At 38.9% G+C, this 27,314-nt stretch overlaps 1 protein-coding gene across 5 annotated transcripts in view; it reads left to right on the top strand.

Moving 5' to 3' along the window:
* Positions 1-26,252, top strand: part of LOC116229635 (integrator complex subunit 6-like) — a 33,126-nt gene extending 6,874 nt beyond the window's left edge. For 2 of the 5 annotated variants that reach the window (XM_090150332.1, XM_031594241.2), the window contains 16 exons: positions 6,522-6,671; positions 7,346-7,435; positions 7,743-7,926; positions 8,736-8,864; positions 10,800-10,963; positions 11,964-12,116; positions 13,670-13,802; positions 17,714-17,808; positions 18,541-18,651; positions 20,228-20,443; positions 20,889-21,012; positions 21,540-21,682; positions 21,836-22,067; positions 22,931-23,323; positions 24,731-24,824; positions 25,239-26,252. In XM_090150332.1, the coding sequence (XP_090006458.1) occupies positions 6,522-6,671; positions 7,346-7,435; positions 7,743-7,926; positions 8,736-8,864; positions 10,800-10,963; positions 11,964-12,116; positions 13,670-13,802; positions 17,714-17,808; positions 18,541-18,651; positions 20,228-20,443; positions 20,889-21,012; positions 21,540-21,682; positions 21,836-22,067; positions 22,931-23,323; positions 24,731-24,824; positions 25,239-25,338 (2,511 nt within the window). In that variant the 3' untranslated portion in view covers positions 25,339-26,252. The remainder of the gene's footprint in view (positions 1-6,521; positions 6,672-7,345; positions 7,436-7,742; positions 7,927-8,735; positions 8,865-10,799; positions 10,964-11,963; positions 12,117-13,669; positions 13,803-17,713; positions 17,809-18,540; positions 18,652-20,227; positions 20,444-20,888; positions 21,013-21,539; positions 21,683-21,835; positions 22,068-22,930; positions 23,324-24,730; positions 24,825-25,238) is intronic. The other 3 variants (XR_004167051.2, XR_004167050.2, XM_031594242.2) reach the window with 3 other exon arrangements.
* The last annotated feature ends 1,062 nt before the right edge of the window (positions 26,253-27,314 follow it).

Below are 27,314 nucleotides of genomic sequence, written 5' to 3'. Positions count from 1 at the left end.
TAAAATGTGTAATCAAACAGTTAAATTGGATCTCCCCAGTTGTGTTCTCACAGTGGGATCTTCTGCAAGTAGGAAGGTCCTGATATACTGATTCCTATCCTGTGTAATATTTATTGGTTGCCTGCTCCCTGTTGCTGCTGCTTTCTGGTTCTGCATGTGTGCCTTTTCATTTTTTGGTTATGTTTCTGTGTGAAGGGCTGGGCCTCGCAGCCTGGCTGGGTGGTGGAGCTAAGAATAGGCAGAACATACTTCTGTGATATCTCAAAAATGAGTATTTATTTTTAACCTTCATGAAAAGCTAATAGTGCTAAATGCTGATTGTCACACAGTGAAGCAATGGAAAAAGGTAATTAAGGCTGCTGACACTGGGGCAGTGTTCGTCCTTGCATGGTTCTTTGGAAAAGCTTGCCAGGAGGAAGCAGTGACTTGCTGCAGTGGTGCAGGAGTGATGTTCTGAGCCTATTATGGGTAAGACAGATCTTAATGCTATCTCCTGTGGCATTTTCATACTCCAGATAGTTGCAGTCAAATGGGGGGGAAAAGCTATTTCTGTACTGTGTGAGTTGGAAGGCAGCTTATGGCCTTCTGGAAGATGGGTGCTTTCGGAGGGGACGGCGGTGCCCTGAGGGCCTTCTGAGAAAATTCTGGATGTCTCCATCCTTCAGTGGTTCTCCTCTTCCTGTATTTTGAATGCTTGTAGTCCTGGCTTTATTTAATGGCCTAAACTACAAAACAAACAAGACAATGGAAAAATAAAACAAAACAACCAAACACGGGAGGAGTTTGTTGTTTTTGTGAATTGTAAATGCAGACTGTTAGTTAAGAAATTCTCTCCTGATTTAGCCTTGGAAGTTTTTCTTTCTTCATAAACCATGTTCTTGCAGTATACTGCTTAATGCGTGATTCTTGTGTCTTTACCAACATCAACAGCAAAATGTAGCGTGAGTAATTAAAAGTAATCTTTGCATTTTTCTTGTCGATTGAAGAATAATTTTAAAAAATGATTGTATAGTAATCCATTGCAAGTATAAGCAGTGTGTTTTTCTAGAGTGAAGGTTTTAGTAAGCACCAAGGAAAAATGTGGTTGTGGATGCCCCATCCCTGCAGGCATTCAAGGCCAGGCTGGATGTGGCTCTGGGCAGCCTGGTCTGCTGGTTGGTGACCTGCACATAGCAGGGGGTTGGAACCAGATGAGCATTGTGCTCCTTTTCAACCCAGGCCATTCTATGATTATTATTTTTTTAACCAAAGGGCCAGTCTCATGTTTTACCTGGTTACCGTGTTCCTTTTCATAGGCTCCTATGAGGACATTCCAGGAAAGCAGCATAGGAAATGTTAAAGGTTATTATAGACTACTGAGTCAACTCTACAGAACTCTGTCATCTTTCTTTTTAAAGTTGAAGACAGTTGTTGATTCAGCCTTGTTTTTTGGGATGCTTTTAAACTCTTGAAAATGTAAAACAGCCTATATAACATTAGACATCTCCATACGATAGATGTTGTCTAACTCAACTGCAAACAAAAATCTGCAGCAGGGTTAAGTTAAGCTGTTGTGTGTTCTGTTCAGAAGTGAGAGTAATGCATTAATACTGGTGTACGTAGCACGTTAGCTGTAGAGCTGGTAAGAGTTTAAAGAACCCCAAAACTAGGAACTAAAAAAAAAAAAAAAAAAAAAAAAGACCACTTTACTTAGTGGGAAAATCTGCATCTGTTGAGTCAGAACACTTGGTTCCTTAAGTTACACCAGGTGCCCTGACAGCGTGTGCTGGGGCTGTGGGCATGCTGGGCTGGACTGGCAGCACCCTGAGCAGCATTTCTGGTGTGAGTGGGGGAAATGCATTGATGAGATGACCTCTGGATTGACTGCTTTGTTTGTTGAGCTTCGGAACAAGCTTGCAAGACATGTAACGTTTTGGTCAGCTGGTTTGGTGATGTACTTTTGGAAGGATTGGGAAGAATGTGAGAATTTTCAGCATGAATGTGGATCATGCTGTGTCATCTCAGCTCTATGCTGCAAAGCTAGAGGTTCGCGAGCAATTCTTCTAGTCCCAGCAGTGTGTCATGAAGAATCCCTTGTGATGATAGCACACGCTCTGTAACCTCTTAGCTATTGTCTTTTTTCCTTGTGATTTTTCCAGCAGTGCTGGCAGCAGAAAGAAGCCAGGAAGACAGAGCTGGGGCTGGCTGGTGCTGAAAGCAAGTTTGATGGTCTGGAAGAGCAGTGGGCACTAGGAGTCAATGTGAAGTTTTGTTCAGAGCACCCATTTTTCAGTTTCAGTTGTTCTGCTCTTCCCAGTGTTTTTCAGATTTATTTCTAATGTTATTTCTAAAATGGTCCAACAGCAGCGCATAGCATCTTATGTCTGTAGTAGGCTCATGTCTAATCTTCACTGTGAAACTCTTTCATTTTCTGATTCCTATGAAAACCTAAAGCTGAGCTCCCGTGGCTCGCTGACCAATATGTACTTGTCTTTCTGTCTGTTGATGTCCTGCAGTCCTAGTTTGCTCCAGAGCAGCTGTTTGTGTGTTTCAGACCCTTACCTAAGGCAGGGGGAGACTTTAAGAATGGGGAATGGAACTAGTAAAACAAGTTGTTTATTATATGGTGGGGAGTATAACACAGCAGTAGCAGATGCACACAGCTGGTTTGGTCCCATCAACCCTGGATTCTTTCCCACAGCAGCCCAGCACAATCTGCTGATGTATCTACAGCAGTGCTCCAAGACCAGGGCAGCTCGAACCCACACTGGTTCCTTGCACCCAGTGCCACCCCCTGCCCAGCTTCAGTCCTGTGTGCTGTGATCACTTGGTACTGGAGGTATTCTGATCTCATGTCTAAGAGATGGGTGTTGCGATGCTGTTCTATGCCAAGAACAAAAAAGAATATTGGTTTTATAGGTTTCTTTACTGAGGGCTGTGTGATGCCTGTAATGCTTGCAGTGACGGGATGCTGTGTTGCATAAAAGCATCCAGGTACTGGGAACCAGAGAAGAGTTAACCTGCAAATAAGGAACAGGCAGAACCTGTGAGCTCTGTTGCCTCAAGGATGGAAGTCCTAAGTATGTGAAGAAGAGTTTTATGTCTGTGAGTGTGTGCTGGAACCAGCCCTTCTCCTACCCCATTGGTGCAGGGCAAACAACTGGTGCGAATGAAATTGGTAGGTGTTGTGTGGTGTTGGTTTATTTTAGAAATTTTAAACATTAAAATGGTACAGAGTGTTTCATAGCATAATTGGTACCTCTCATCTGCTGCGCGGGGAGATGTCTGAACATCAGATAAAAACCAGGGGAGCAGTGTGGGCGTTCTGTAGCTCTGCAAAAAGGAGACGGATGGATGGTATTCCCCCTCCTTCCCCGTCAGCAAGATCTGTCATAGTGAAACTGGGGTGTCCAATTCTCAGTATTAATGCGTTGAAAACGAAGACTGTTTTCACTAGAATTCCTGTCCCTGAGTTACTGAAGCTGGGGTGGGGTAGTCAAGATTACCTGGGAGGTATTCCTTTCTGCAGAGGATATGGAGCCATGTGGGGCTGTGTTCGAAGAGCTGACAACTGAGAAGCAACCTCTGACATCATAGGGAGTCAAAAAAAGTTCTTTTCCCTAGGACAGAAATATCTACTTGATTCTTATACATACGTGGACAAATTTGAGTGGTGAGCGCACAAAGTAAACAGCTTTGGGAGGCAAAATATACATCTGCTTTCCACTTTCTTCTTGTGATACTTTGAAATTCCATACAAAATTGGCTTTAGTTTTCAACAGTTAGTTTCTTTCTTACCTTATTTGTTCCAAGTGGATGTCACTGCCACCCCCCGTGCTGTGTGTGAAATGTAAATGCTTACATTAAAGATGTTGTAGTATCTAAAATCAGGCAGTGTGGCTGGGTTGCAGTACATACGTGTTGCACGTCATGTGTGACCTGTGTTTTGATATTGCTTTCTTGTGTGATAAATGTAGTGGCTTTTTTGTTCTTCTTGCTTTTTTTCCAAAGCATTTATAAGATGTCATTTCCAGCCTCTTGCAATTGAAATATTTTTCTCGTTTCTGCTTTGTCTTGAGGGTCTCTTTAAATTACTGATCCTGAATCAGATTTCCTTTTGCTGCCCAGTTCTACTGCTTTTGCTGTTCAGCTCATCTTGGTTTTGGTTGAGGTAAATAAAAGCTTATTCATGCTAGGTTTTTGGCCTTGACATTTGCCTGAATTGTAGACAACGTAGGGCTGACAGGAGGAGCTTTTTGACCTCACCTGCTTTTTAAAGCTGCTGGGATGCTCCCTTAGCTGTATGGCGAAACAGAGCAGGGTGTAGATTTGTCTCCAAACTAAGCCACCACAGAGCTAGTTACTTGCTAGGTATGCTGCTTTTTTCCCAGCATGATTTCCTTACAGAGGGTGTTAGTGCAGCTAACAGTGACAGCACTGCGGAGCTCAGGGCTGCATAGGATGGTGTCCAGAAGTTGCACTTGAAAATGCAGTTATTTGGTCTCCTGCCTCGACACCTCTTGTTGGCACAAGCAAGCAGATTTTTGCTTACAGTACTGCTGCTGTGTTTCCCTTTTTTTTTTTTTTTTTTTTCACCCAGCTGTCTTTGCAAAGTTGTTTGGTATGCACAGGGAGGCTAAAATTACTTTGTGTAAACCACCAAAGGATAGCATAGAAGTGTAGTGCCAAGGTGATGACTGCTCAGATTGCTATTAACTTTATGCCCAACATTTATTAAGTAGGGATGGAATATTGAAGGTAATGGGAATTTGTTTAGAATTGCTTCATGAACAACTAAAATAACTGATGTTTAGTTTTGACTTAAAGCTTACTGACCTGTAGAGGACATGTAGTTCTTGTAGGGTGTGTTTGGTCCTCTTAACATTTGGATGTATGATGGTTGTTTTTTCTTTTTCTTTTTAATTGTTCCTTACCATTTCAGCAACAGTGCTCCATAACACAGTGCTTTTCTTCTTTTGTTTTTTTCAAAGTGGCATTACTGGGCGTATTTTGAGTTTAGGAAGGATTATTATTTAATCACTTTGAAGTGCTTTGTTGAACTCATAATGCGTATGCTCCCTGTTACAAACTTGACTCTTTATTTTGCCATGAGTGATTCTACTGCATAAATGGAGAGGAGAAAATACATCTTCTTGGCCTCAAGCTTCTGTCCTCAAAGTATGTGTACAATTATATACATTGAGCAGACTATTTCTTGCAAATCCATTTAACAGAAGACCTTCTTGTCATCAAATTTGGTCCTTCTAATTAAAACAAACAAATCACAACAAAACCAAAACAAAGTGTATCCTTATTTTGAGGTTAAGTTGAAGAATGTAGCATGTTAACTAATCTTTATTTAAAACTAGGTGTGAAATTAGGAAATCTTGGATTTGCTGCCCTTGAACCTGGCTTTTCCCAAGAGGCACAACTTGTTGTATAGCTGCTGTTACCAGACAGGATCATTGAGGGATTCGCTGAATTGACACACAGTTTTTTGTAGTTGCTCACTTCCAGGAGTTTCCATGCAGTTTTTGGGTGGAGAAACACTCCCTGTTGATGGAGAGCTCATTCTGAACAACAAAGCAAATGATTTGAAGCATGGGAATGGCTGGTTAAGGTGTTACGTATGTTCTGATGTCTCACATAACATTTCTGGTGTGATGCGTGGAGACGCAGCATGCAGTGGTGTCCTGCAGCATTTTTAGGAGGTGTTTCTGAGGATGCCTCATACTGAACAGCTCTGGAGGTTTGGAATCCTCTGTGCTCTTTGAGCTGAGCTGCTCAAAGCATTCACCTTCACATCCTTGCTATTAGAGGCCAGGACAGGGAAAGCAGCATGTGAGCAGACCCAGACCGTGGCATCTCTGGGAGTTTTCCTGATGCTTTAGTTCCTGCAGTTTGCTAGTTGTACATTTTTGTTAATTTATTAATTTTGCTTATGGTACTTTCTTGTTCTGAAGGGAAGATCTAGCACAGGCCTGAGAATTCAGCTGAGACAGTGATTTTCTCATCTCCTCCCTTTTTACTCTGTTCTTAAATTGGTTTATGACTCCAAGCCTGTTGTCTTTTTGCTGTCTACCCAACCCATAGCATGTTCTAGAAATTAGCATTGGGATGTAACTGTTTAAAAAATACAGGAAAATCCTGTCCTTTTAGGCTCTTGCACAACATGGAGTAGAGAGCATTGGTTCCTGCTGAGCCTGGTGCACCAGGGAGGAGGTAACCTTGGAGGTCTGAGCAGCAGCAATGGGGCAGTAGCAGTCCTTGTGGTAGTCTTTTCTTGTACTCTTGATTTCTTGGAGGAAGAATGAAAAGAAGTTGTCAGTATCTCATTGTATATTTCCCATATGTTTTACATCAAATTCTGCAGCCATGAATTAGGTGAATGTAGCATGTAAATGATGCATCATATTTATTAATGAAGAATACAGTCTTCTTTTTTTTTGTTAGGAAGGAGGATTAATGACAACTTGCAGTTGATTAAAGCTTGTTGCAAAACCCAAACTTGAAAAACTTCTCTTTGTTGTTTTATCTAACAGGCTGGATGGAAGGAAAATCATGCAACGTTTATGAATGAACTCAAAAATCTGCAGGCGTCAGGACTGACAACCCTTGGTCAGGCACTCAGATCATCTTTTGACTTGTTAAATCTCAATAGATTAGTGTCTGGAATAGACAACTATGGACAGGTAATAAATCTGTCTCTAGTCTTCCTCTTTCTCTGTGTGTTTCTAAATTATACTAAGGGAGGGATTTTGATGGTTTAAGTATATCTTTTTGGATTTTTTTTCCCTATTTTTCAATTTCTATTGGATAATTGTATGTTAAAACTTGACAGGTTTGATTTTCTTTCTTATTGCATGTTCTGATCATACCATGAGATACCATGATCATACCATTTTTTTTTCTTGCTGAACTTCAAAGTAGCAGTATAAGTAACTCAATCTGTAGTGGACAGTAGCTGCATTGTACACTGGATGGCAGCAAATTTTATTTTCAGTTTTATTTTATCTGTAGTTAACATTCTTTCTCCTTTCTCACATTTGGAAGATTCAGTTAAAAATATGGCTTCAGTTTTTGTTCCACTGTCATCGTGCAATGATGACTTCACTGAGTTATTATAAATTTTTATCATGCTTTTGTGGAATAGAAAAATTTGAAGTTATTACTGGAAGAAAAAGACGAGTAATTCTAAAAATGTGTTCAGTGAGTGTCTGTGCACATGCACTTCATAAGTAGCTCTGCATGGCTCCATGCCTGCTGAAAGAGAACTTCTGGTTTGATAAATTGTTCATCTTATTGCTTGTTTCATGATGACAAAAATATTAGTCTACAACTGAATGTCCTGTGCTTTTGTTTCTAGGGAAGGAATCCATTTTTTCTGGAGCCATCTATTTTGATTACCATCACAGATGGAAACAAGCTGACGAATACGGCTGGAGTTCAGGAGGAGGTAAACTGACATGAAATTCTTTTGAGTTATGATCTTACAAGTTGGTGCTATGTTAAGGTGAATATTTATTGTGCTTTTTTTCCTGCAAAAAGTACTTCTGTTTCATCAGCCTGTTCTACATAGCAAGGAAGCTGGATATGCTGTCATTGCTCAGCCCTTAATTTTATAGCCCGTGTAGATTTCCAGACTGTAACTTCAGATAAACTAGAGGATAGAAGAGAAATGGGGGCCTTTACAGAGAAAAAGGTATTATGTTTTCAGATGCCTTGTCAAATATTGAAAACTTTCTTAAATCTTTCTTTACCAGCTTCATCTTCCTTTGAATTCTCCTTTGCCTGGAAGTGAACTAACCAAAGAACCATTTCGTTGGGATCAAAGACTGTTTGCTCTAGTGCTGCGTTTGCCAGGAGCTGCATCTGTTGAACCAGAGCAGCTTGGGAGTGTGCCTACTGATGAATCTGCTATCACACAGATGTGCGAAGTTACAGGAGGTACCTGGATATTATTTTGATTTGCATTTGGCATTTGCCTTAAAACATGTATTTGATTCATTTTTGCATTAGCTTTTCTCTCACTCAGAATTACTCAGTGTCTGCCTGAGTCTTTGTGGTGCTTTTTGAGCTTAGTTTTCTGTAGCATGGGAGAACTTTCTTTAAAGTCACGTTCCAGTTTCAGATGTACTGGATGTGGCAGTGTTTTCTCAGTGCATCAGTGTAGGAAGGATTGAAGATTTCTTAGATTGTCCTTCCAGGGGTTGGTTGTTATTTACAAGCATAAATATTGAGTTGAGAGGAAGAGGTATTACTTAATGGATATTAATTCTGCTGAATGGCTAATAAGCTAATATTGAATCTTAAAATAATTAATTCTGGACTTTGGTCTTCAAGATCTTCTTCAGAATTTTTGTTAAATTGGTTCTTGAAAAAATTTCCCTCTTGCATGGGAGGGGAGGTTCGGGTTTGTGTTGGTGTTGGTTAGATTTGGATAGACAAAAGCAGATGGATTATGCAGACTTTGTGAAATCAGAATTTGTTGAGGGCCTTTATAAACTTGGTCTTAGTCCAGGCTGATTTAGCCTTAATGGCTTTTCTTATGAAGAAGAAAAATCTGAGCTGTTTTTTTTTCCTTTGATTTTATTGCGCTTGTAAAGCATTTTGCAACAATTTCTATTAAGCTTGCTGCTGTTATTTTTGATTAAGCTAAAAGCCTTGGCAGTGTGACTTCATATAACAAAATATCTTCCTTAATTTACACAAGGAGAATAGGAAAGCTTTAGTAATCTTAATGTTTTCTTGTGTAGGTCGTTCTTACTGTGTTCGGACACAAAGAATGTTGAACCAGTGTTTAGAATCTCTAGTTCAAAAAGTCCAAAGTGGAGTTGTTATTAACTTTGAAAAGTCAGGACCAGATCCAGCTCCTATTGGAGAAGGTACAGTAACCGTTCTTTCTACTTAAGTTTTTTAAAAAGTGTTCTATGTGCATGCAAATGTCCTTAAGTGTCTTCAGTTTTCTTCCTACTAACTTTTCACCATTGTGTACAGGATTTATCAGAGGCCTAATATAATCAAAAAAAAGTGATTAAACTATAAATTTTCAGTGAGCGAGCTCTGGTTGCTCTTTAAATACTCCAGATCACAACGGATGTACTTTTTGTAACTTTTGAGTTGTGTTTGTTTAGCCTTGTTTGCTATATTGGTCCCAGTAACAGTTTGGTCCTTGGTGAGTTGAAAAAGTGCTGTATGTTTGTATGGATTTGAATGGATAGCCTTCCTGCTTGCCAGCTCTCCTGTCACTTTCTTCACCTCTTCCTTTGGAGGCTGAAGGAAGCAACAGAGGGAAGTGAGTATTTAATGAAAGTGCTAAAGTTCGAATTAGTGCTGTCAAAATTTGTGTATAAATGAAATAAATTCAGGAGTATTTGAGTCATTCTGTTAACTGATCACAAACTCTTGAATGTTCCTTGCTGCAAGTGAAAAAGTCTGTGCTAAGAACAAGGAATTGATCTGCAAGCTGCAAGTGAAGTGCACAACCAAATAGGAAAATGCATTCTTAACATGGAACAGGCTTTCAGCTTTGCAGAATTCATGGCTGGAAAGGAGAGAGCTGTGACCAGTTTGTATTTAGAAAATAAGGGTGTTGCTGGAATGTCAGAAGCATAATAGCTTTTAGGATCCCCTGAGCATCCCAGCATAGCCTGTTTTTAACTTTGTTTTCATTACTTGTTTTTAATCACTTTTTTCTTGCTTTATACATTTTTTTTCTCCTTTTGCTTAATAAATATCATTTGATTGGAAGTATGCTCAAGGCTTTTCCTGTAGGGCCATGCAGGACAGCACCTCAGCAGATTCTTGGGTCTCTGCTGGCCACAATGCTCTCCTCTGGCAAAACAGCTGGTGAAATTGGTTTTTTTCCTTTTGTCACATTTTAAGTGGTGATGTACTGTGAATACATATGCATGAAGATACTGAGAACTTCTGCCTTTACATAAATTGAGGAAGTCCTCAACTAGAGAGAAATTTCTTGTTTATCAAAGCTGTAGGGTCACTGTGTATATAGTGCAGAGGAGCAAAAAACTGATGGCTAACTGAAAGGCACGGTATTATTGGCCAGCTGTCTAAAGCAGGTCAGTTTAGTAAACTAAAATAATCCTGAGATTCTTTAAGGTGATCTCTTTTGTGCCATATGAATTGAAGAGCAGTGTGGAAAACTGTTCTGAGATGCTGTGCTGCTACAAAGCTCTTTGCAATCAGAGTGGAGGGAGCTCTGTGCTAGTATGCTACAGCAGACTGGCAGATAACACTGCTTTTTCCAGCAAGCGGTGGAGATGAAGTGTTCTGTGACTGCTTACTAATGAAGAATGTGACAAAAGCTGCTCCTGCCGGATGCATTTGACTTTTCCATGAAACTTTTCTCCACTTTCAGTTTCCATGAGCGGCGACATCAGTCAGTGAGCTTTGCATCCCATGGAGAAAGACTGTAAATGCAAACTGTCTGTCTTTACAGGTGCAGCAGAACTAAAATGAAAGACTTGCTATTGCTTATCAGATGTATGTCCAAGTATTGATCTTAAACAAATAGCATTTTTCATAATAAGAAAGTACCCTGCTGCACTAATTGTCTAATTGTTATGCCACTGGCGTGGAAGGGTAGATGGACAAATGTTACCAATTTTTTCTCAGATTATGTTGTTTTACACTTAATGTAGCTTTTTTCAACCACTGATGTAAAGATCTGTGTCTTTGAAAGAGTTGTGATGAAGCACCTTATTGGTTACTAATACAGAAATTTTGCTGGGAGACAAATGCATGCCATGTAGCTTTTTATTTTCTTTTTTTGTTGTTATTTTGCTTTGTTTAAATTTTAGATGGACTTGTTGATTCATCCAGGCCCATCAATTCATTTGCTTCTCAACCGTGGCATAGTTGTCATAAACTCATTTATGTACGGCCTAACCCCAAAACTGGTGTTCCTGTTGGGCATTGGCCAATCCCAGAATCTTTTTGGCCTGATCAGAATTCACCAACACTGGTAAGTCAATAAGAACTGAAAACAAGGATTCTGCACCTAATTAAACGGATTGAAAATGAATACCATTTTTTTTTTACATTCTCTGTTTACTAGTATGATCTGACTTCACTTTGTAAGGGTTGTTAAAATTATTTTTAACACAGAACAATATCATGGAGATAATTCTATCTGAAAGTTTTACTTCTATATATAGTTGGATACTCTGGTAAAGCTTTGAAAAGATTATAGAATTGATCTACAAATTACATTATACACCACAACTTTTAGTTGACAGCGTTATAAAAAATGCATTTTGGGTGGAACAGGGAGTATTTATTGTTGATGAGGATAGATTGACCTTTTTTTTCTTTGCTTAGCAGTACTTCATGTACGGCCTCTTCTTTCCCTACCAGAAAGAATTAAAACTGAAATAGAAAAGCCTACCCATTCAGAAAATAAGATAGAAACAGCATTAACTTTGCCCTTTCTCACTAGAACGATCATGCATTTGGCATGCCTTACTAGCCTCTCTTGTGAGGCATGTTCTGTTTTTACACTTTGCAAGTGGTCTCAGTACTGTTTCCTCCCCAACACCCATGACTCAAGAGGAAAAAAAATCAAACTCAGCAGGGAATATCTTGAGAATATTGTTTGCAAAGTGAGTCGTTTATAACCTGTAATTCCGTGAGAACAGCAAGCTGGAAATTGGAAGTTTTCTTTAAATGTAACTGTGATAGGGGTTGAACAGCATGGAGACTTTTAAGTATCAAGATAAATAGTTGAATGTTAACCATATTTTTCTCTTGTTGGGGAGCAATGTCTGCGTGTTTAAACTAGAGAAATACTTAATACTCTGTTGTAGGAGCATGTCTCCTTTTTGAAGGAAACTGGAGATGGAGTGTTCAAGCTTAAAGGATAGTGGAATGTATACTTATGAATCTTTTCTTTCCCAAAGAGTTAATTTTCTTTTAACTGTAAATACCAGATAACAGATATGTTATATTTCTCCCCTTCCTTTTAGCCTCCACGCACAGCTCACCCTGTTGTGAGGTTCTCCTGCGTTGATTGTGAGCCAATGGTAATAGACAAGCTTCCTTTTGACAAGTATGAGCTTGAACCTTCACCCCTAACGCAGTACATCTTGGAACGAAAGTCTCCCCATACCTGCTGGCAGGTATTTGCCCTTTGTTTGATTCTAGAAACATAATGAGTACCCTAAAGTGACTGTGCCTTAGTTTTTGTAGGCCTGAAGGTTTTGGGGCCTGGTGTCAGACTGCACTTGATTGAAAGAAGCATGTCAAGGTTTCTGTTACCTTCTTTCTAATGAATTATGAAAAGCTAGAGTGAGTGTTCCCTCTACAGGTTTTCTAATCTCATTTAATTCTGTTTCTAGGTCCCTTTCATTTTGCTGAGAACTGTGTCCCTCAAGCTCCATTCTTGGCTATATTGAAATTCTCTGTAGGCTTCCATTTGCTTTTGGGAAAACCTAGTGCTAGTTTCCATTGTAGTTTCAGATGTTGATTAGGTAATGATTTCCACTAAGTAATTGAAACTACTGGTGGGAGTTAAATGGAAGCAGTTGATTTTAACTAGATTGGCCTTGAAAAGGCCAAAGTTCTGTTGCTGAAATCATTTGTGATTTGTATAAGTGATTTGTTCCTGCATTCTCTAGACAGTAAGGCTTGTAATTCTCTTCTAAACTGTGTTCTTGTAAGGGCTATCTGAATAGATCCAAGAGGAGCTTGATGAGCGTATTATCTTAGCTGGAAGGGTGGGACTGGAAGTGTCTTTGTTCTGCTTTTGCTCCCCTAAAACACATTACAACTTCACTTAAAGTACAACATTTTGGAAATTGCTTTTAATTAAAGAAATTTGAAATTAATTTTAACAAACTTATTTCAAATGTGGGGGTTAAAGCCAAAGTCATCCACACAATCTTTTTACTAAAACCTTTCTGCTATTTTTCAAAACCTGCTTTTTCTTCTGCCTGATCAGCAGACCCATCTGTACTTGGGAAATGGGCTTGTTGAAGGAACTGTAGAGGGAACCCCATCCCTTAGGCCACCTCCACTCCCAGTAAAGTTCCTGGAAAAGAAATTGAGAAAAAAATTTCCTTTGGAACTGCAAGATTAAGTTTTTCTTAGGCAAATTAGTCTTGCTTTGTGGATTATTTTGAGTGTCCCAATATGTACCATCTTTATCCTTTAAAAAATATTTTTGCAAGTATTGCTTTTTCAAGGTTAATATTCATGTATACTCTAAAGAAGTCAACATTAAGAAAATGGGAATATGACATAATTGAAAGTTGAATATTGAATATTCGTGTTTGTTTGGGCTTGCTACATTAATATAAAAAGTTCCAGGTTTCTTTTTATCAGTGTTGTAAATTGTAGTCATGCTTTTCTATGAGTCAAAGTCATTTCAAGTGTGTTGTTTTTTAATGTGTCTTTAATAATGATCCCTTCACCTGTTTTAAATAACTTCCTGTTTAAATTTTATACCTTGAAGAGCATTTCCATACTGGCTGGTGTACACTAAATGTTGCATGTCTGCGTTTTGTAGCTGGAGATGTAAGTGCATGCTTGTCCTGATGTGTGCCACCTTAAACTTGCCTTGGTTCTTGATAATTGTTGTCTTACTGCAGTTGAATTCAGACTTCTTTAAATACTGTGTGGTTTGTATTCTTTGTGGTCCTGTAATACAGTGCTATCTTTTCTTTTTCTTCAGGTATTTGTGAGCGGCAGTGGAAAATACAGTGAGCTTGGCCATCCGTTTGGGTATTTAAAAGCAAGCACTACTTTAACCTGTGTAAACCTCTTTGTGATGCCTTACAACTATCCTGTTTTGCTTCCATTGTTAGGTAGGTAATACGCTTACATTGGACTGCTGATGCAGCTACTTGAGAATAAGAAAAAATAATTAAAAAGTGGTTAGTGTTCTGCCTTAGCTTGAGACGTTATAAAGTAACGGAGATTGGAGAGTAGAGAATGTTGCAAACTCTTTAATATTAAATTTGGGAGGAGAGGATTTTCATACCCCCTCTCCCTTTTTTTCTCTCCAGCAGAGGAGGAGAGCTACCTGCTTCCAGTGCATGTTTGATGCTGTTCACCTCCTAGACACGTAGCCTCTTCCTTAACCTGGAGTAAGCTTCAACCTCCATTCTTTTCCCTCATTTAGGGTATGGTGTATCCAGGTTTTTCAGTTGCTCTAGTAGCAGCTCATTTTTTATTTTTTCTGGAAGATCAGATGCAGTGTTATGGGTGTTGGGAAGAGGGAATTCCCTGATGCTGTTTAGAGCTGTAAGAAAGAATAGAGCAGTGAAACAGCCTACAGTTCTTCCCTGCCCAAAGGACCAATGTTTTTCACTCTCACAATGAACTTCCTTTCTACAAGAGAGATGATATGAAAAGGTGCTGTGTGAGTAACTGCCATACCAATTGTGACTGCTGGGGTTTTGGCATAAGGGTAATGGCAAAGTTTGTTAAAATAAAGTTTGTTACTAAGCATTTTAGTTACAGATATAGGATATTTCAATTCTGTTTTTGTGGGTACGTTTAATGATACAAAATAACAGTGGAAAAGTTAACACAGGTTTGATTCTTACCATCTTGCACAAGATTGTTGCATTCGGTTCTGGAAAACAACTTAGCCGTGCTTTTTCCTAATTGATCTTAATGAAAAAGAAGAGAAATCTGTGCTTGTTGATAAGGTGAATTTGATGGTAATGATCCTTGTAGCCTAGCAGCTGTCCCACAGTGTGGAAGCAGGATGTTTCAAGATTAATGTAGTGTTCTCTGTACGCTGGTGGCTGCTGAATTACTGCTGTTGGTCCACTCACTGAAAAGTCATCAGTGATGCCAGAAGAATTTCCCTGCTTGTTAAGTTACCTTCAGATCTTGTTCCAGGATGTTGTTTATCCTTGGTCTCTAAGGCATGGTGGAATTTATGCTTATAGTTGTCCGTGATGGAAGGATCTAAATAGTATCACATTCTGTAGGTTTGGTTATTTATGTCTGTTTCTGCAAGATTGGGTTTTTAGTATGTTCAGCCTGAGGAACACTTCAGAAGACAGAATGTTTCACAGAAAGATGCTGAGGTACTTCAGTGCTGAGTGTGTTTGGCTTGCAGGTTACAGAAATTTCCTGTTGAAAGATTGATTTTGATTGCCAAATTCATAAAGTGAAGTGAGGGAATAGACACGGATCTAAGCAGAGGTGAGGTGCTGTGTTGCCCAAGGTGTTTTGTGACTGATCTCACTTGTGTTAGTGGGAGGTCATGTCTGCCCATGGAGGGCTGCAGAAACATCAGAAAGCTCAGAGATTCAACAGAGAGTGGTGCTGTACTTGTCCAGGTGGAATGTAATGTGGGTGGTGATGTTTTTACTTTGGGTTCTGTGGTGTGAGCTGTCACGACTGGACTGTTGTCAAATGAACTGCTCTGGTAATTAGGTTCCAGCTGAACTACTAAAATTGAATGCTTGTTGACCATTTTCTCTGTCTTTCACTCTCTGTCTTTGATCTTGAACTATTCACTGAGTTTGAAAGTGCATCAAGCACCCTTATGTGGCACAGGATATAAAAGGTGTATATCGGTATCTTCTTTGTCTTGCTTTGGTGGTTCTCTGTATTGGTGTAGAGTGGATAAAGGACTTTTGGAGCACGACTTATGTTAACTGATGTGTATGTAGTTGTACCTATTCTCTTGGAATTGTTACAGCTTGTGGTCCTTTCCTAGTGGTTACTAAATGCCATCTTCCCAAAGATCCACTGCTTTTGGCTTTCTCTGAGCTTAGGATAAGTTAAAAGAACTTTATTTTGATACGAAGTAGTATCTGAAAATCAGTAGGTTGGATTAAAACTGCTTTATGAAAATATTATTAAGAATTTACAATAATATTTAATATTATTATTGCAATCATTATAATATTATAAAATATTATCGGAAGGATCTGGATTTGATCTGTGGGAGATAGTTAGCTGAGTTGTTGTTTCCTTATTAATGTAAATGATTGGGTGCAGCCTGGTGCACAGTGGAAATAGTACATTTTGAGTGCCTGTGTTGTAATCTGCTGACAGTGCATGTCTCAAACTCTTGCAATAGAGGCAGGTAAGATACTGGTGGTCTCCTTGAAACTTGTGGCCAAGTTTACTGCTGTGACTTTCTTCCTTTTAGAGGAAGCTCATGCTGTGGGGGAGGCTCTCACTGCAGATAAGACAAGTCTTTGCTGAAGCTCTGCTTAGATTTGAGAACTTACTCAGCAAAGATTGTATGTAGTTGAACCAGAGCATATTATGAATATCTCTACTGTTTGAGAGTGGCTGTGCTGTCAAACTTCAGGGATTATATACTGGAACTACCTGCACAGAGGAAGACATGGGACAGTAGTAAAGCACTGATAAGGAGTTTAAGGTTAAAGCTGTTATAACCAACTCATAGGCTTTAAAATATTAGAACGTGCTATAACACTGAACACTTTACAGGATTTCTAATGTTTTTCATTTTCAGTTTTGGGAGAGAGGTATAGCTAACTTCTGCCATAAAGAGCTAATGGGTTTATAAGACACGGATGGATATTGTTTTGTTTTTGCCATATGTTGTGATACTATCACAGGTTCCTTAGGATAATGGTACTAAGCATGTGGTACATTGGGATTTTAAACAGAGTTCTAATTTAGCCTATCAAACTCCACCCCCTTTCTTCAGGCCTGGAAAGAGAACAGCTAGAACATCTGTAGAGTGTTTCTGATACGCAGTACAAAATTCATTTAGATTAGAAAATCCCTGTAATTAAGTGTGGTTTGACTATGCGAAGTTGGAAAATTGTATCTTAACATCTGTTCCATTTGTGCAGAATACTATACGAGTCACATTTTCTTCTCCAAATACGTTTTCCTGAAAGCTCCATCTGGAGAAAACAATTTCCTTGCTGCATCTGTCTTTTTCACACCCTTCTCCGTGCAATTCTGTCACCTGCAGCTCTCTCCAGTTAATTTTTGGACATCCCTTTCTCTAGTCCTGTCTTTACTTCGACTAGGCTCACTTTGCCAATGTTACGACCCTACTAAAGAGAAACTTGATCTCAGTTGGTAATCTACGATTTCACATGATTAATTGCAGGATGCTGTGTTCACCTCTGTTTAGAGATTGCTGTTAAAATTTATGGCATGTGCAGCAAATGGCTACATGCCTTAGGTCAGTGATCTTTAAACACAGCATGCACATCTCTAGTGCAAGCAAGGTATTTGTAACACGGTGTCCAAAGGAAATAATCCATCTAGTTGCCCCTCTCTCAAAGGGCAGCAGTTTTTTAGCTTATTAGGCTCTCTCATCTACATCTGTGGCAGAGTTTGCTGACCTGGCATGAGCTGGCAGTGGTGCTGAAGGTACTCCACTCCCCCTTCTCTTACAGGGGTTTGGTTTAATCAGAAACAGGGAGTCCCTGATGATGCAAGAGAGAGAGAAGGGAGGTGAAACTCACCAGGTGAATCAGTTGCACGTACCAGTAGTTGTGCACAATATTTTAAGTCTGGCATACCTTGTTTGTCTGTAATGAGAAATTGTTCTGGACTGTCTACCAAAGCTAGGACTGGAGGTTCCAAAATCCTTCATACCTAAGGTTAAGAACAGTTTCTGTGAGGAAGGCCCATTGGGAGATGGGAGGAGGGAGAAGAAAAGCTGGGTGGGGGAGAACTTGGCAGTTGAATCTGTGATAATGCAAGTGGTCTGGGACTATATAAACCAAACCTTCTTTTGTTGTTTTCCTTCTTGCAGATGACTTGTTTAAAGTTCACAAACTTAAGCCAAATCTGAAGTGGAGACAGGCTTTTGACAACTACTTAAAAACAATGCCTCCTTACTACATACTGGTATGTAACTTTTCTCATTTTGTGCTCCTGGGTATAATAATGGCTTATGTGACCAGAATCCTGTGCACCATACCTCTTCCTAGTAATTTTGTTGATATAATTACAGTGAAATTTTAGCTATTGAACATTTTGTTTTGCAGAGGTATGTAGATCAGGTCAAACGTTTTTAAAATAAATAAATTTCTTGTAATATTGAATATTAGTAACAATATCAATATAATTGAATGCATTTTCAGATCACTGTATACTAAATGAACTTTGATCTAATATACTTCAGATTGTAACCAAATTTGGCATTATTTTTCTAACTTGGTAAGGAAAGTGCAGATTTGTTTGTTCATTAATGTAACTGCTAGATTTTCAAAAGCTGATACTAAGATACTGGCTGGGCCAGATAAAGGGTGGTGGGAGGAACCATGTCACCTTTTATACGTAGCTTGGACAATGCACCTCAATATGGACTTGCATCATCCCGGCTATTCTGGTACTGAGCCTCTGTGGAAATTGCACCATGCCGTGTGGTGTCTTGGTAATGTGGCATAATGTCCATTGCAAGCTAGTTAGACTACCAAACTCATGTCACCTGTTATCTGAATAGACTTGAATTTTAGTTGCCAAAAGTGGAAAAGCTAGAGCACTAATCCATGTGCCTTAGCTTCCTGTAATTGATCTTATACAATTTTTTTTTAAAGACTTACTCTCTTACTATTGTGTATTTTGTTTTCCTTATAGCCATTAAAGAAAGCCCTAAGGATGATGGGAGCTCCAAATCTGATATCAGATAATTTAGATTGTGGACTTAGTTACAGTGTTATCTCTTACCTTAAAAAACTCAGCCAACAGGTAGTATTGATAAAACCTTTGCAATTAGAAGTGCGTTGATTATTTAGTTTGTGGTAATCTTATTATAACACAGTTAATCCCTGTGGGAGTTCATATGGGTGTTCAGCATACATTGTAATCGAGGATTGGGTGAGCATTTCCACCACAAATATGGATGAACTCAGAGTGACTCTGTAGCCAGTGACTGTGCCTTCTGTAAGTGGTGGAGGGGAGTGAGGAGACCTCCTCAGCTGCATTCTAAGTGTCTGCTAGACCTTTGCATTCCAAAGATTATCACTAATTGGATTTATGACTGCTCTTGCATTATTCATCAGAGCTGAAGTCAGAGGCTTGCTCTCAGTTTCACATTTATTCCATGGATGCCTTAGCAGTGTGTACATTCCAAACAGTGTACATTCCCATCCATGGCGAGTAAGATCATAATTCACACTTTATATCTGAGCTTCCTGTTTCCTTCAGGTCAAATCCAGTATGTGTGTTGTGTCACCTGATGAAAAATAGTCTTATGGATCTTTCTCTTTTTGTCAGTAATGCCCTTTTGGATGTAACTATCTGAAAGCCATGCCTCCTTAGCACGAATGGTTCTTGCAACAGTAATTTAATATCTAGAAGTCAGTTGCAAAACAGTGCAGCCCTTAGAAATTACAAAGAAAAGATCCTTCGTCTTAAAGAATGCACAAAATACGTTCCAAAAGCCTCTGAATGACTGAGCATCTATTAGGCATAAAATGTGTTATTTTGCTAATGTAATGACACACAGATTCTATTATTAGTCTGCAGTATGGAGTTGGAATGGTTTGAAATGGCTACTGTGGTTTTCACAGACATTGTCAGAACATGAAACAGTTTAAATGTGTTGCATGCATTATAGGCTCCTATATAGGGCCAAGCAATTCCAGAACTCTGGTGTGTTTCATCTGTCCTTAAAATTCAGAGTTTCCCATAAACAGTGAAACAAATCCTGTAGAGGATGAGATCTGGGGGAAGTGGGTTGAGATCACCATGCTTAATACAGTACAATCATCTGTAGCTATAATAAGAAAACTTTGTTAATTGGAGAAGTTACATGTTTTCAGAAACTTAACATGAAGCAAATACCTGTAGGTTCAACTACTGTTCTCCCTTATCTTGATGCAAGCCTAGTACAAACCTTAGTTATTAGGTTCCTATCAAAATGAAATCTGAAATACTGTTTTAAAAAGAACTTGGCATTAACCTGAGGCATCTCACTGCCAGATAGTTTTTTTGGGTTTTTTTTTTTCCCTTTTAAAAGTGATTTTTCAGGAGCACAAAAAGAAAGTCACAGACTTGCAGCAAAATCAGGGACATTCAGAACCACCTACTGGCATGTAAATTTAGATAAACTGCCTAAATATTTTTTTCTCTATGCTAGCACAGTAGGAGTTTATTCTAAACCAGATCTAATATTTGTCCTCCAGTATATCCCTGGGTGTAGGGAGTTCTCCCATTTGTTGAGTGGTTGGGAACCAAATTGTAGTTTTATTCTGTTAATGTTTTATACTGAAAGTCTGCAATGCTTGCTCATTCTTTAACTCGTGATGTGATTCCATTTTAGACAAAAATAGAGTCGGAACGGATAATAGGTTCAGTGGGTAAGAAAGTTCCACAAGAAATTGGAATAAAAGTGAAAAATCATTCCAGTGGCCTCTCCTTGGTACACAGTAGGGATTTTAAGCAACTGCTTCAAGGTATCACTGGGGAATCTCCACTGAGACTGGCGGAAATGAATGTTAAAGAATTTGCTGGCTTCCACATAGGACTCTTAAACAAGGTAAACTGCACAGTGGTCTGAATGATTAAGCAGTTGCTTTGTTTTAAATGAGTAATTTTTATGGACTTAAAATGGAAGAAGGAATTAAGTACTTCTGCTGAATTTTGAAAAATGCATCATAGACATAAGTAGCGACTAGAGTAAATGCAGTTTTTTGCCTGTGCTTTTGGGACATAATTTGAAAATCCCAGTCATAAGCAAAGATTACTGTGTTGGAAGTGACAATCTCTGCAGAAGACAGCTAGTGTTGTCGGTGCAGAAATAAATTGCTATTAGTTTTGCTAAAACTGAAAACACTTGAAAAAAATTGAGCCTGCTGTATCCGATTATGAAGATCTGAAGTTGCTTTAGAATAATTTTTTTTAGTAGTTGATGTTATTACAATTCATAGAGAAATTCCTCTGTGCATGAGTACTGAAGGTTATTTGTTTTATTGTAAAACTAGGATTTGAAGCCACAGGCATTCAGGAATGCATACGATATTCCTCGTCGCAGTCTTCTAGATCAGCTAACTAGGATGAGAACCAACCTTCTGAAAACACACAGGCACATCGTGGGGCAGGATGAAGGTATGCTGCCACTGTTACTCATTAACAGTATGGAAGAGAGCACAACTATTTAATTGACTGAAGTAGAATTTTCTGTCCTGCATGTGGGGAGGAAGTGGACCTTGCATCTTTTATTGAGTCAATCATTATCTTTTTGTAGACTCTGAAAGGGAAAGAATGAAACATTTGCCTTCTGGCAGGAAATACATTGTACTTGCTTTGAGTTTTAAAAAGAACTGTTATGGAAGAGATTTCCCATGCAATAAATTGCAGTAAACATGTTTTTATATGAAGAGAGAGACATGTTTCACTTTACCCTTGTTAGTTAAGTGCTGGTGGTCTAAATTTGCAGTTGTTAGAATAGAGATTGAACTTGCTTATTTTTCATTCTTTTGTCACTTAAACTTAACTCTTGCAAACCTTATTTCTGAAATTGCAGTCTTCCACTTTTCTACTTCTTAAATACTGACACTCACAGTTGAAGTGTATGAGGATTTATTGCCTTAGTTTTAAGGTAGACTACATTAAGATGTCTTGTTGTGCTGCAGACTGCCTTCACAGTGTTCCTGTTGCTCAAATGGGAAATTACCAGGAATACTTGAAAATGATGCCTTCACCCCTTCGAGAGATTGATCCAGATCAACCAAAAAGGCTTCATACGTTTGGCAACCCATTCAAACAGGATAAGAAGGTAGGATGAATCTCGTTATCTGCCCTGTTGTTATTTGAAAACCACATGCATTGTCATGCAGAGGAAATTAATCTAGTTAATAATTATCTAATTGATAAAGCAATATATGTGTTTTCTTACTTGTTTTATATTGTATATATATATTTTTTTCAGGGTATGATGATAGATGAAGCAGATGAATTTGTTGCTGGGCCTCAGAATAAGATTAAGCGTCCTGGAGAGCCAAATACTCCAGCATCTCTAAAGAGAAGGCGTAGCATGTCACCACTGTTGAGAAGGCCACAGTCACCACCAGTTGTAACAAATCATGTTGGTGGGAAAGGACCACCGTGTGCTTCTGGATCCCCAGCACATATGAACCTCAAAGGGGTACCGACAAATAAAGGTATATTGAGTTGTAGTGCAAATCTGAAGTGGGAAGTCTATGCAAAATTCATATTAAGAAAAAAAAAGTCTCTATATGATTTCTAGGCTAATTCATAGGCTAATTTTAATGTTGATTAGGATCGGATTTCTTTTGTTGTAGCTAAGCAGGCTACTCTTGCAGTTGATGAAGTCTTGAATGAACAATAATTTGATGAAAGATTTTTTAAAAGTTCTGAAACCTTTCGCCAAGGTGGTTTGGAGTTAGCAAGCATTTCATTTTAGCTTTTAGTTCTCATTTGTGTATTCTGCAGCGGGGAAAGGAGAGGTCAGGAAAGAAAGTAAAAACAAATACAGTTATGTTTACATGCCTATTGCAGCAGAGTCAAGAGAATACTCTTAGTTGCTGAATTAGGGGAGGGAATACTTGAACTTCTTTACTGTCAGAGTGATGGAGCACTGGAACAGGCTGCCCTGGGAGGTCGTGGAGTCTTCTTCTCTGGAGATATTCAAGACCCATCTGGTTGCTGACCTGTGCCACCTGCTGTAGCTGCGTTAGCTGTGGGGGTTGGACTCTGTGATCTCCAGGGGTCCCTTCTACCCCCTACAGTTCTGTGATCCTGTGATTTTTAGTTTACTTAGAAGTCATAGCACTGCAGTGGGAATTCAGAAAATGGTGACTTTGTGACAATTACATCAGATGGTAGCTATCCTAAGGGATATTTTCATTTGATTGCCTTAATTGTTGGATAAAACTTCTGAAGAGAATTACTCAGCACTATCTGATCTCTACACGGTACTTTAAAGAAGGGGTGCAGAGTAACTTCCTTTTTTGCTTTTGATACTGAATTATTCAATAATAATATGCATCTTTTTACTTTGTAGACACCACTAACAATATTGTGCAAGATGGTAATGGAGAGAAGAAAGCAGAAAATTGTCAATTGCTGGAAAAACAAATTGATGGCATATCTGTACAAATGGCTCCTTCTGTTCCAGCTGCCATGGGAGATGATGAAATGTTACCCAATGACTTGGACTCTCTACCTGATGAGTTCAATTGTTTAAGTGAAGATGGCTTGGATCACAAACCGGGCACCAATGCACTTGTTCAAGGGCCTCTAAATTACGGCGTGGCTGGAGATGACCAAAAACGAGTGATGGAGGCAGCTTCAGAATCTGTGCCAAATTCCTTTAAAATAACACCTATGATGTTGGAGGGAAACAATGCTGATATCAAAATTAAAGTGATGAAAGAGGTTCGCAAACCTGGAAGAAGTAAGTTCTTTGTTACTGTAATAAAAATGTGCTAGGCATAGAGAAGACTTCTTTTATGTCAGAAGGTATTTTGAAAAGATGTAGAACTTCAGATTTCAAATTGTTTTTGATAACTTGTATATGAGCAGAAGAGGAACGGGGAAGGAGGAAGGTCCTTAAATGGGAGGGCAGGTGAGTTGACAGCAGTGTCTGTGAAGATGAGTGCCAAGTGACCTTGCTTTCCCTTTAAGTTAGATTAACTGTTGTAAGAAGTATCTTACGAGGCAACTTTCACAGGTTTTATTTTTGTAAGTGTTACCAATGATGTTATGAGACTTGATACTTCAGTAGTGGAATGCTAACAGACAGCAATGCCTGTCTTAGACTTTCCCTTATATTGCAGTGCTCCTTGTGTGTGTGTGTATATATATATATATATATATATATATATATATATATACCCTGTGTACTTTGTTCTGGGTTTGCCAGAACTTGTGATTGAGGCCAAAGGCATATGTAGCTATGAGGGCTGGTACATCTTGAAATGTGATTGATGGAAAGGGAATATTGCAGTTAACAGCACAATAATGTTTTATTATTTTGAGAAAGAGTGTAATTAATGATGGAATGCTGTTGTAAACTCATAAGAACTGAAGACTAACATTCATTTGTTCTCTATTTTCTTGTAAGGTTTAATAATTCCCCAAAATCTAAATTGTTGTCAGGAAAAGTAACTTGGCACCTTGGCTTTTGTTATGTATACAGTAACTCCAGCTAATGTGTATGCTGTAGGATTTACCATAGGCATAATCTTTCAGTTCTTAAACTGTGGATGTCCTCAATGTAGTCTGTATCCAAGTGAGTTATTTCTACAACTTAAACTACTGAGTATTTTTCTAATATGTTGTCAAGAGCCAGTAATCAGATGGACTATTCTTAATTCTTTTTCTGATCTTCTGTTGCTTTCCCAAAGCTTAGCATTTCACTGAGACATGCAGTCATTGTGGCAGATTAGTACTTGTGGCATGCCTTGCTGCAGTGTTCAGGCAGGCGTGAAGGAGGGGATACCTCTGTGCTCATATCATCTGCTACTGCTGGTGCTACATCCACAGTGATGGTCTCTACTGGTCAGACCTAGCCTGCATTTTTCCAAGGCTGATGTTTCTAGCTGTTGCTTGTTTAAGAGAACCTAATTCTTCAGTGACACATTTGGATACCAGATAATCAATATCACTTCAGATTATTGATATCACCTGCTTTCTTGTGCACAAAGCTAACGCTGGATATTTTGGTCTAGCATGTATGCTGAAGTCTGAAACTCTGGGCTTTGTTTGTTGCTTCCTTTGACTGTTGAGAGTTATTGAACCTGCATTTGAAAGATGTATTTCTAAACTATTTGAATTTTTTATTATTATTATTTTTTTTTAGATTATGAAAAAATCTTCTCTCTTCTTGAGGAGGTACAAGGACCTATGGAAATTCAGAAGTATTTCATTGAATTTGCTATCAAGGAAGCAGCAAGGTTTGTATGGATAAAAATGACTCAGTCATAAATTGTTACTTTTGATTATATTAATAAAATATAAAAATTTCCAGTACTGCTACTTCTTTTCCTATTTTGACATATTTCAATTAGTACAGTTGTTCTAGCTGTCAGTCTGCCCTTACATTTTCTGGAGTAAATGGCCATTAGTTGAAGAAAATGTAGAATAGAAAGATGGTGGTTATGAAAGAAAAACCCCAAATTTGTCGGGGTTGGAAATGGTGGCTTTATTAAATTACATTTGCCATTCCAATCCTCAAATAAAGGAAGCTCTACTGTGCTGGTAAGAGAGGCTCTGGTAGTAGTATTTGTCATAGCTAAATTATATGGAATTGTCAAACTTACTTTTTTTGGGGGAAAAAAAAAGTAAATTACTTTCTTTCTCTTCCTTAGGTTTAAAAAACGTGTCTTAATACAACACTTAGAGAGAATACTAGAGGAACTAGAGTTCAACAGCCTACCCAACAGAGTTAATCATGTCAACAGTAGATAATAGTTTACCAGCCAGACGAATACGGACCAGGAATGAGTTTGCTGTGCCGCAGAAGAGTGGAAGAGAATGCAGCTGTTGCCGTCACCATCTTGGCAGTCAACTGATTTTACTGTCAGAGTCTGAGAAGAAGCAGTGGAGCTTTAACTTTACGAACCTCTATCGGCAGGAGCTGGGCTATAACCTTAAGGATTTGCTATGAAAGGTGTGGCTTTTTTCCTGTGGAGGGTGCTATTTGCTCGACAGGCTGAAGAAAATAACCATTGCTGCCCCTCCTGCAGGTGATGAGAATTTACTCATTTGAACACTGTCATTAGACATTTTACGTGCTATAGGCAGCAGGTTGCACTAAATGGGGCACTGTCAAATGCACACACTGTCTGCATCGTGGAGAGAGATCCCATGTGTTCCCCAAAAAAACCCTCCCAGAAACACCTGCACTGGTAATATTGCATGTTGCCACCACAGAGACAAGGGTCTTGTTCCTGAGAACTACTAGCCATGCCTTTAAACTTGAGATTCAGTGTAGATTGAGAGTAAAGAAACTGCTATTGTGTTAATGAAAGCTAAAGACAGCCCTGTGACTGTTACCACCTGATGGTCACTAAACAATCTACCTCAGACTCTCTTCTGTTTTGTCTGCAGACATTATGAAAGTGCACCTGAGGCTTCCCAGGTCCCCGACTTCAGTTCTCTTTCATCCTGTGAGGAGGACGGAGATTCTTCAGGTGGCCTTGGCACACGCTGTGCTTTGGAAGCACTAAAAGGAAACGCTTTTAAAAACGTGTATTTTAATGTTCATACAAAAGAGATTATTTTGAACAGTATTGTTACCAGATCACTAATTTGATATTTTAACTGTATAAATTTTTTGGAACATAATGTATATATAAAATAAACCATTTTATTAATTTTTAAGAAGTGCTGATCTGAGGAGTCTGTAGCGGGCAGCATTGAGTTCCGCCAATTGTCTGTCACCAGCAGACTGCTGATATTTTTGTAATTCTGGTCTGCACGCCCTCAAACTCAGCTTATGGTAATAGCTGCAGAATGTATTTATTTTCCTATGGCACGTGCCCTGGAGTGCCTGCCCCATCAGTCAGTTCAGCTTGTGCAGGGTGCACATTTTTACTCACTGAGTTCCGTCTTACCAAATCCTTGGTTACCTGAGTTGGTATCCTCTCCTCTATTCCTCTTTTGTCAAAAGGCAATTTTATATTCACAGAACATGAGAAGAAGACTGAAGCACCTGCATGTAATTGAATTCTTCCTTTTAACAGTACCAATAAGATGCCAGTAGTAGGTGACTCTTCAGATAATTCTGTGTTTTCAGATGTTCACGTATAAAAACATCCTCTGATCCTTTAACAGCTTTGTTTTAAAAGACAGGATGAAGTTGTGCTCATATGAACGAGCTCTTTATGAAGTACTGCAAATATCCTAAGGATTCTACTTGACAAGCCAGCACAAGAGGCAGGGAAAGAGATAAAAGTTGGTGACCTGAAATTCTGTTCCTGCTAGTGTTTTCAGTACTAGCCGGCCTGTCAGATGTATTTTCCTTGTTCTCTGAAGCAGCCGTGTCCCTCTGGAAGAGGTAGTTTGACCATTGGAATTGCACCAGTGAAATTCAAAAAAGAAATAAATTCCAGCAGCAGCAGCTCTCTGTTACAGTGTTATGTGGACGAAGTGATACAGGGAAAGAAGTTACTGTAAACTCCTAGCTGTTACTTACCTGTGCAGTTGAACATATTTTTAAAAGATACAGTAATACATCAGAGATAAGTGATACAAACTGGGATTTATCTCTTCAGAATCATTATGTGGAAGTTGTATGTCACCACAATGGACCTCGCGTGCCTAATGTTGGATTCTTGAGATGGAATTTATTTACAGTAGGTCACATGTACTGCATGTACATGGTTTTAAAATGCATAGTTATGTGCATCAAATTGCTTGCGGTTATGCTGGTTTTTAATAGT

This window comes from Phasianus colchicus, chromosome 14 (genome assembly GCF_987193195.1).
Source record: "Phasianus colchicus chromosome 14, bPhaCol1.hap1.1, whole genome shotgun sequence".
NCBI lineage: Eukaryota > Metazoa > Chordata > Aves > Galliformes > Phasianidae > Phasianus > Phasianus colchicus.
This window is presented reverse-complemented; position numbering and strand designations above follow the sequence as displayed.